Source organism: Belonocnema kinseyi, chromosome 5 (assembly GCF_010883055.1).
Source record: "Belonocnema kinseyi isolate 2016_QV_RU_SX_M_011 chromosome 5, B_treatae_v1, whole genome shotgun sequence".
In the NCBI taxonomy this organism is placed as follows: Eukaryota; Metazoa; Arthropoda; class Insecta; order Hymenoptera; family Cynipidae; genus Belonocnema; species Belonocnema kinseyi.
In genome coordinates, this window is record NC_046661.1 from 80,441,563 (window position 1) to 80,452,236 (window position 10,674).

Consider the following 10,674-nt stretch of genomic DNA (forward strand, 5'->3'; position numbering starts at 1 on the left):
ATTGAAAAAGATTGAATTCACTTGAAAAACTTTAAATTGTTTTGAATTCAATAAAATGGATTTTGAATCATTATCGATTCAATTTTATTCAAATAAATTATTATTTTCAATTAAATTTTATGAAATTGAATTATTTTCAATTTAATAAAATTGAAATACTTTTCAGTTCAATGAAATGAACTTTAAATTATTATCGATTGAATTCAATAAATTTTTATTTATTTTCAATTATATTTACTAACATTGGAATCCTTTTTAAATTATTTAAATTAATTTAAATTTTTTTAATTTAATTGAATGAATTTGGAATTTTTATCAATTTCATTAAAAGAATTTTGAATTATTATCAATTTCATTGAATGAATTTGGAATTATCATCAATTCCATTTTAGTCAATTAAATATATTTTAATGCGAATAAATAAAAGTGGATTTATTTTCAATTCAATTGAATGCACTTTGAATTATTTTCAATAAAATTCAATACATTTTTAATTATTCTCAATATAATTGAAGGAATTTTGAATTATTTTCGTTTCAATTGATTGAAATGGGAATTCTTTTTAATTCAATTAAATAAGTTTTGAATCATTATTATTATTATTATTATTATTATTATTATTATTATTATTATTATTATTATTATTATTATTGAACTTTGAATTCGGGTCAATTAACTTTAATTCACTGGATTTTAATCAGATTCATCACGTCCCAATTCTATTGAATCCATGGGAATGTGCAGTCAATTCATTTAAATTCACTTCAATAAATTTGTAATTCTTTTCAATGCAATTAAATGAATTTTGAATTACTTTCAATTCAATTCAATACATTTTGGATTTATTGATTCAATTCTATTTTACTGATATATTTGTAATTTAATTCAATAAAATTAGAATTTTTTCGAATTTAATTGAATGAACTTTGAATTCTTATCAACTCTCAACTGTATAAAGCGGTAGTGTCTCAAATTTACAACCAGAGAGTCCGGGCTCAAGTCCTTCTGCTGGCATTTTGTAACCATTATTTTAATCGGCTTTCAAATTTATTTCAAATAAGCAAAATTAATTATTCGTAACTATTTTTTCCATTAAAATTTTTATTCAACCTGTACATCTTATACTACAAGAGCAGTTTTTGTTAATAGAAAATTCTTATTTTTCATCATTCAATTGAACATTTGTATTTTGATCATTAATATTGAAATTAAAGTAATTAGTGTTATTTTTTTTACTAAATTATGATTCAGAATTTGTTAAGGATGTCTCAACACCTTATTTTAAAAATATATGTATATATAAGTAATAAAAATTGAAAAAAAAACATTTTTTCACACGAAAAATAGTTAAAAGTAAGTCTTTTGGCTTAAAACAAATAAATTTCTTAGTGAACCACAATACAAAAAAAATTTCAAAAAATGTCGGCAGCGCGAGTTGAACACGGACGCCCACTTACGCATACTGATCGCTAACGCCTAATCCAACCCAGAGTTTAAATACTCGTATCGCGGTCCATTTAACGTGTTTTAATTATTTCAAAATTTTTTTCATGATTAACATTGAGTTTAGTTCCATCTTTTATTATGAAAAACAAAATTTTAAAGAAAACTCTTCTTGCCTGTGAAAAATGGCAGCAACACAGATGGAGACCAAATTGGGAAGGACCCTGGGATGAGGACAGTCACTTCCAGGTCCATGAACTGATGCAATATATTCTCGAATCGCTTGTTCGCCATCATTATTTTCGTAAATGGCAGCTACAAAGACCTGGAGCAATTTTCTCATATCTGGTGATTTTCCAAAATCGACCGTGTGTTTCAGACACCTGGTGATTGCTGGACTCAGGGCATGGACCAAAGGAGATCTTGGATGTCTCTGGGCCAATTTTGATAAAACTCGAGTCAAACTTGTTGGGGGTGCCGCTTTTTCCAAAAGGGGTGCTGCCACCGCCAAAACTGCCTCTGCCCAACTTCTATTATCACTTCTTCCTTTTCCTTCCTCGGAGTCCCCCATTTTTCCTATTTGTTAATTTTTTAAATTAATTAAACAATTTGTTTATTATTTCTAACACATGCGATGTTTTTTTAAACAAATTTAAGACATTTTTCAAAATACAGTAATGATTTCAGCCCTCATTAGATTTCGAATGAAGGAAGCACGATTTGCAGAAATTTTAAGGGTAATTTATGATAACTTACCATAAATTGTCGAAAATTCAATTTAAAAATTTCTTTAAATTCCTGAGAATTTTCGGTCATTTATGGAAATTTCTCAGGTAAATACAGTAACTTACCACCAATTATCCAAAATTCAATTTTAATTATTTTTATAAATTTCCCGACATTTATGAAGATTTTCGGTAATTTATAGTAATTTTACAGGTAAAGATGGTGATTTATCATTAATTACTCAAAATTCAATTTTTAACATTTTCATACATCTCCGGAAATTAATGGAAATTTACGGAAAATGTTGACATTTTTTTGGTGAATTATGGTAATATTACAAGTGATTTATAATAACTTACCATAAATTGTCCAAAATTCAATTCAAAAATGTTTTCGAATTTCCAGTCATAATGGTAATTTTACAAGTAAACATGGTAACTTTCCATAAATTTTCCGAAATTCAATTTAAAAATGATTATAAAATTTGTAGATATTTATGAAAATTTTCAGTCATTCAGGGTAATTTTACAAATAAATATGTTGACTTACCATAAATTAACCAAAATTCAATTTTGAAAATATTGGATACATTTCCGGAAATTTATGAAATTTTTTTGGTACTTTATGGAAACTGAAGATAAATTACCCAAAATTAAATTTAAAAATTTCTATCAGTTTTCAGATATTTCTGGAAATTTGTGGTGATTTAAGGTAATTTGGCCAATTATATATGATAACTTACCATAAATTGTCCAAAATAAAATTTAAAAATGTCTATAAATTTCCGAAAATTTGCAATCATTTATAGCAATTTTACAGTTAACTATAGCAACTTACCACAAATTACTTAAAATTCAATTTTAAACATTTTTTTAATTTCCGGAAATTTGTGCAATTTTTTTGTAATTTATGGTAATATCAAAGGTAATTTACGGAAACTAAAGATAAAATGCCAAACATTCATTATACAAATGTTTATAAATTTCCAGACATTTGTAAAAATTGTTGGTCATTTATAGTAATTTTACAAGTAAATATGGTAACTTATCATAAATGAACGAAAATTTAATTTTGAAAATTTTGCTACTTTTCCGGAAATTCATGGTGATATATGGTAACTGAAGATAAATTACCTAAAATTCAATTTAGAAATGGGTTTAAATTTTTAGAAATTTCCGGAAACTTATGAAAATTTTCGGTAAATTATCGTAATTTTACAGGCAAATATGGTAACATACTATAGATTACGCAAAATTAAATTTCAAACATTTTTATAAATTTTAGGAAATTTAAGAAATTTTTTGTAATGTATGGTAATATTACAGGTAATTAATGGAAACTGCGAATAAATTGCCAAAAATTCAATTTAAAAATGTGTATAAATTTCTGGAAATTTTTGTCTTTTATGTTGATTTTGCAATTAAATATGGTAACTTATCGTCAAATTACACAAAATTCGATTATGAAAAATTTGATACATTTCCGGAAATTTATTAAATTTTTTAGTAATTTAAGGTAACATTAAAATTGATTTGTGATAACTTACCATAAATTGCCCAAAATTGAATTTAAAAATGTTTTTTTTAATTTCCGGTCAATATAGTAATTTTACAAGTAAATATAGTAACTTACCGTAAATTACCTAAAATTCAATTTTAAACAATTTTATAAATTTTTGGAAACTTTTGGTATTTTTTTGTAATTTATGGTAATATTAAAGGTAATTTAACGAAATTGGGGATAAATTACCAAAAATTCAATATACAAATGATTATAAATTTCACATACGTTTATGGAAATTTTCAGTCATTTATGGTAATTTTGCAGGTTAATGTGGTAACTTACCGTAAATTACCAAACATTCAATTTTGAAAATATTGATCCATTTCCGGAAATTTATTGAATTTTTTAGTAAAATATATTAATTTATGGAAACAGAAGATAAATTACCCAAAATTCAATTTAAAACATTTGTATAAATTTTCGGAAATGTATGGAATTTTGTTGTAATTTATGGTAATTTTCCAGGTAATTGATGGGAACTCGGAATAAATTGCTGAAAGTTCAATTTAAAAATGTTTATAAAATTCCGAAAATGTATGGAAATTTTTGTTCTTTAATGGAAATTTTACAGGTAAATACAGTAACTTACCATAAATTACCCAAAATTCAGTTTTGACAATTTTGATACATTTCCTGAAATTTACGAAATTTCTTGGTAATTTATGATAATTTATGAAAACTGACGATAAATGACCAAAAATTCAATTTAAAATTTTCTATAAATTTCCGAAGGTTTTAAAATATTTCTGGAAATTTGTCGTAATTTAAGGTAATTTGACCAATTATATATGGTAACTTACCATAAATTGACCCAAAATCAATTTATAATTTTCTAGAAATTTCCGAAAATTTTCGGTCGTTTATTGTAATTTTATAGGTAAATATAGTAACGTACCACAAATTACCCAAACTTTAATATAAAACATTTTTATCAATTTCCAGAAAATTATAAAATATTTTACTAACTTATGGTAGCATCACAAGTAATTTATGATAACTTACAATTTTTGATGATAACTTCAATTTTTTTAAAAATAAAATTCCGAAAACTTATGGAAATTTTTGGTCATTTATGGTAAGTTTACAGGTAAATATAGTAACTTACCATAAATTACCCAAAATTATATTTTAACCATTTTGGTACATTTCCTGAAATTTATGAAGTTTTTGGTAATTCACCGTAATATTACAGATCATTTATGCAAACTGAGGATAAATTGCCAAAAATTCAATTTAAAAACGTTTATAAATTTCCGGAAATTCATGAAAATTTTCGGCTATTTATGGTAATTTTACAGGTAAATATAGTAACTTAATATAAATTACTCAAAATTCAATTTTGAATTTTTTTATACATTTCCGGAAATTTATGAAATATTTTGGTAATTTATGAAAAATTCTTGCTAAATTTTCTCCGAACAAAATAATATTTTTCCATTAGACACTGCAGGATTCAATTGACGACTGATTTATCTCGAAATTTCTTCTTAATTTTTTTTAATTTAAAAATTCAATTTTCGACAACGTTTTTTAATTTTTTTTAAATACTATGTACATTCTCACACAAAATTTATCATACAGAGTTATTTTTTTCCAATTATTGTTATTTTAAATTCAAAGAATAATTTAAACAAATTTTCTTCATTAAACATGCTTGATTATTGTATTTTTGATAAATAAATAAGATTCATTATAAAACTGTTTTTCAATTTTTTTAATTCAGGAATTTCATCATTTGTGATTTTTAAATTTTTAAATTTTCTAATTCGGCAATGTTCTATCGGGAATTTACATATTCAGAATTATTTTGGAATTTTTCGAATTTTTATGAGATGACTGCAAAATCCCTAAAAATAAAACTTCCAAAGTTGAGAAGTTCCCAAATTGAAATATTCCAGAATAATAAAATTGCCAAATTTTGTAAGATTCCAGATCAGTTTATAATGTTACGGAATAATAAAATTCCCTAACAGTTTATAATATTACCTAACGAAAAAATTTCCGAATAATTAAATACCCGACAATTTATAATATTACCGAATAATTAAATTCCCGAATAATAACATTCATAAATAATAAAACTCCCAAAAATTAAATTCGATGAACAGTTTATAATATTACCGAACAATAAAATTCCTAGAATTCCCGAATTGAAAAACTCTAGAACATTTTATAATATTACCAAACAATAAAATTTCTGAATTAGACAATTCCCAAATAGGAATATTCCTAAATAATAAAATTTACAAATAATAAAATTTTCAAATAATAAAATTCCCGTATTGGTAAATCCCCGAACACTTTCTAAGATTATTAAACGATAAAATTACCGAACAGTTTATAATATTACCGAAGAATGAAATTTCTAAATAGTAATAAAATTAGAACAGTTTATAATATAATCAAACCATAAAATTCGTGAATTGGAAAATGTCCAAACATTTTTTAATATTACCGAACAATAAAATTCCCGAATAAAAAGTTCCTGAATTGGAAAATTCCAGAACAGTTTGTAATATTAGGGAATAATTAAATTTCAAAATTGCAAAATTCCCGAACACTTTATAAAATTGATAGATAAATAAAATTCTCGAAGAGTTTATAATATTACCGAAAAAGAAAATTCCCAAATAATGAAATTCCCGACTGAAAAATTTCTGAATGAGAAAATTCCAAAATAATAAAATTCCCGAATTGGTAAATTCCCAAACAGTTTATAATTTTACCAAACAACTTTACGAACAATTTTACGAAACAATATTAACGAACAAAAATATCTCCGAATAATTAAGTTCTTAAACATTTTATAATATTACCGAATAACTAAATTTCCGGACAGTTTATAACATTACCGGATAATAAAATTCCCTAACAGTTCATAATATTTCCAATCAATAAGATTTCCGAATAGTAAAATTTCCGAATTAGGAAATTCCCGGAAACTTTATAATATTACCAAACAATAAAATTCCTAAAATTCCAAGATAATAAAATACCCGAATAGGAAAATTTTCAATTTATAAAATTCCCAAATAATAAAATTCTCGAACAGTTTAAATTACACTGAACAATAAAATTCCCAAATATAATTCCGGAATGGGAAAATTCCTAAATAATAAAATTTACAAATAATAAAATTCCCGAATTGGTAAATTCTTCGAAAGTGTATGCTATTACCAAGCAATAAAATTCTCGAATAACAAAATTCGCGAATTAGAAAATTCGCGAACAGGTTTATAATATTACGAACCAATAATGTTCCTGAAATTCCCAAATAGGAAAATTGTCGATTAATAAAATAACTATATATCTAAATTCCCAAAGAGTTTATAGTATTACCAAAAAAAATATCCCCAAATAATTAAATTCCCAAACGCTTTATAATATCACCGAATAATTAAATTTCCAAACAGTTTATAATATTACCGAACAAAAAAATTCCCGAATAATAAAATTCCCGAATGGGAAAACTTCCCGATAAGAAAATTCCCATATAATAAAATTCTCAAATAGTTTATAATATTGCCGAAAAATAAAAATTCCCAAATTAGACAATTTCCGAAAGGGAAAATCCTAAATAATGAAAATTCTAAATAATAAAATTTACATATAACAAAATTTCCGAATTGGAAAATACCCAAACAGGAATTTTCTCAATGCATGAATTTTCTGAAGCATGAATTTTAAAGGGTCGCGAATTTTATTTTTCGGAATTTTTGGGTCGTCCCATATTATTTTTCGGGAATTTTTCAATTCGGGATTTGTATATTTCTGCAATTTTTAATTTTGACAATTGACAATTACTTGATTACTTTGACAATTACTTTGATTGTTTCAAAATTCTAAACGCTTTTAATTTTTAATTGTTTAAGTCTTCAAAAAACTTGTTTCAAGTTTTTTAAATTGATAATGTACGCTTACAAATAAATAACATAAAAGACAGTTTTTAGTGTAAAATATTTTACAATTACGCATTATAAACTGAATTATTTCATAATTGGAAAAATCAACAAATGAATTTGATATTAAAAAAAAATTGCAATGAAAATAATTTGAAATATCATGTGATATCAAATTTCTGATATATCAAGTTTAAATTTATCGAGAAAAAATCCCAGTTTCCCGAACCACTGGTGAACCTTAAAATTAAAAATTTTTTTAGATTCAGCGAATAGCTTTTTTTTGAAATTAACGAAATAAAAGAAATATGGTGATTCAATTATGAACGTTTGACTTAAAACGGTTGAAGTTATAAACTTTTTAAAATTAAAATATATTTGTAACAGTAAAATTTAATTTTTATTACGGAAATTAATTAATAACATTATGAATTTAAATATAAAAAATAAAAATTAATTTTAATAGGTAATTATGTGAGGTCACAAGAAAATAATAATTTACTACTCGTGGTAGCATATTCTTGTTTTGAATATAATAATTTTATTAATTAATTTCTGAGAATTTGCCACGTAATTTATAAATTTATTTACATATATGTTATATTTATTGAGAAAAGGGGAAGTTTTTCGAGAAAAGGAGAATGGCGGGCAAACAGAATATTTTTTAAATCGCTGTCTTATCAAAAAAATTAAGATTGGTCGTAATTGTGTGCTTTAAAAAATGGTACCATTTTTTGTTTCAGCTTCGATGATAAAACGATCTTCTAAAAGTTTTGCAACTGCTTCGAGTGGAGCCCCTGGAACTCTTTCATCCTGAAGGGGCGTCCAAAGTGCAAAATCTACCATGGTTTTTAATTCTCGTAAAATAATTTCTTCTCTGGTGCTTACTGAGACCATGTGCTGATATTTAAAGATGCTTTTCTGTCGAAAAATGCAGAAATTTTAAACTTTGTCAAAATAATAATAAGTAATAAATAATGAATAATAAACAAAGAGATTCCTAATTTTTAGAAACTTCGGTGGCTCAGGTGGTTAAGCGCTCGGACTTTACATTAGAAGTCCGGGGTTCGATCCCTGATCCGGTAATTCTCAAATTTTTTCTTTGTACCAAACGCCAATGACCAATGACCAACAAGCGATAAGTGTAACTGATAATTCTGATAAGTGTGATTGATAAGTGTGATAAGTCTGAGAATTGTGATGAGTTTTGTAAGTGAGATAAGTCTACGTGTAAACAATAAATATGATAATTTTAATTTCTATGTATGATAAATATTATTTATAAGCGCAATAAGTGTGATTAATGTTGAAAATAAAAGTAATAAGTTTGATAAGTTTTAAAGATAAGTTAGATTGATAATTGTGATTAATCAGTAAGATAAATGTTGATTGATATGTATGTTAAATGTGATTTAAAAGCGTAATAATTTGTGTGATTGATCAGTATGGATAATTAGTGTGATTGACAAATGTGATCGAAAAGTGTGATAAATTTTGATTGACATTTATGATACGTGTGATTGAACAGTGTAATAAGTATGATAATTCTGATTGATAAGAGTGATAAGTGTGAATCATAAGTGTGATTGATCAGTGTCATTGATAGGTGTAATAGTTGTGATTAATATGTATAATAAGTATTATTGATAAGCGTAATAAATTTGATTGATAAGAGTGATAAGTGTAATAAATGTAAGTGATAGGTGTGATTGACAAGATTAATTAGTGTGATAAGTATGAATGTTGACTGTCATTGATAAGTGTGATAGATCTGTATCATAGATCAGTGTGATTGAAAAATGTGATAATTGTGACTGAAATATATGAGAACTATGGTTTATAAGTGTGATAACTGTGAATGACAAGTGTGGTAAGTTTTCTATGTGTTATAAGTATGATAATTGTGTTTGATAAGAGTGATAAGTATGATAAGTGTGATTTATAAGCGTGATTGATCAATGTGATTGATAGTTATAATCATTGTGATTAAAATGTATTATAAGTGTTATTCATAAACGTAATAAATGTAATTGATCAGTGTAATTGACAAGATTAATAAGTGTAAAAATGTAATTATTAAGTGTGATTGATAAGTGTAATAGATATGTGTGATAGATATGTGTGATGAAAAAATGTGATCATTGTAATGGAAATGTATGAGAAGTGTGGTTTATAAGTGTGATAACTTTGAATATTGAGTGTGATTGATAAGTGTTATTGATAAGTGTGGTAAGACTTTTATGTGTAATAAGTATGATGATTGTGTTTGATCAGAGTGATAAGTGTGATAAGTGTGATTAATCATTGTGATTCAAAAATGTGATAATTGTGATTGAAATGTATGATAAATGTGATAACTGTGAATGATAACTGTGGTAAGCGTTCTATGCGTAATAAGTATGATAATTGTGTTTGATCATTGTGATAAGTGTGATTTATAAATGTGATTTATAAGTGTGATTTGTAAGTGTGATTAAGCAGTGTGATTGAAAAATATGATAAGTGTGATTTATAAGTGTGATAAGTAAGATAACTGTGAATGATAACTGTGGTAAATGTTCTATGTGTAATAAGTATGATAATTGTGTTTGATAAGAGTGATAACTGTGATTTATAAGTGTGATTGATCAGTGTGATTGATAGGTGTATTAATTGTGATTAATATGTATGATGAGTATTATTGATAAACTTAATAAATGTTACTGATAAGAGTGATAAGTGTAATAGATATGTGTGATAGATCTGTGTGATTGAAAAATGTGATAATTGTGATTGAAATGTATAATAAGTGTGATTTATAGGTGTGATAAGTGTGATAACTGCGAATGATAAGTGTGGCAAGTGTTCTATGTGTAATAAATATGATAATCGTGTGCGATAAGAGTGATAACTCTGATTTATACGTGTAATTGATTATGGTGATTGATAGGTGCAATAATTGTGATAGATACGAGGGTAGTTCAATAAGTCCTTAGAATGACCAACAGATGGCGCGCGAATCGCTCCAAATCATCTGTTTTCAGTCAGCACCACTCCCGACTAG

The 10,674-nt window shown here is 25.3% G+C and overlaps 1 protein-coding gene across 1 annotated transcript in view; it reads right to left on the reverse strand.

Annotated features, from left to right (window-relative positions):
• Positions 1–10,674, reverse strand: part of LOC117172889 (C-Maf-inducing protein-like) — a 137,877-nt gene that overhangs the window by 25,004 nt on the left and 102,199 nt on the right. Inside the window, exons 3-4 of the mRNA XM_033361176.1 lie at positions 8,360–8,552; positions 1,620–2,019 (exon numbers count right to left, since the gene is read on the reverse strand). Coding sequence (XP_033217067.1) covers positions 1,620–2,019; positions 8,360–8,552 — 593 coding nt within the window. The remainder of the gene's footprint in view (positions 1–1,619; positions 2,020–8,359; positions 8,553–10,674) is intronic.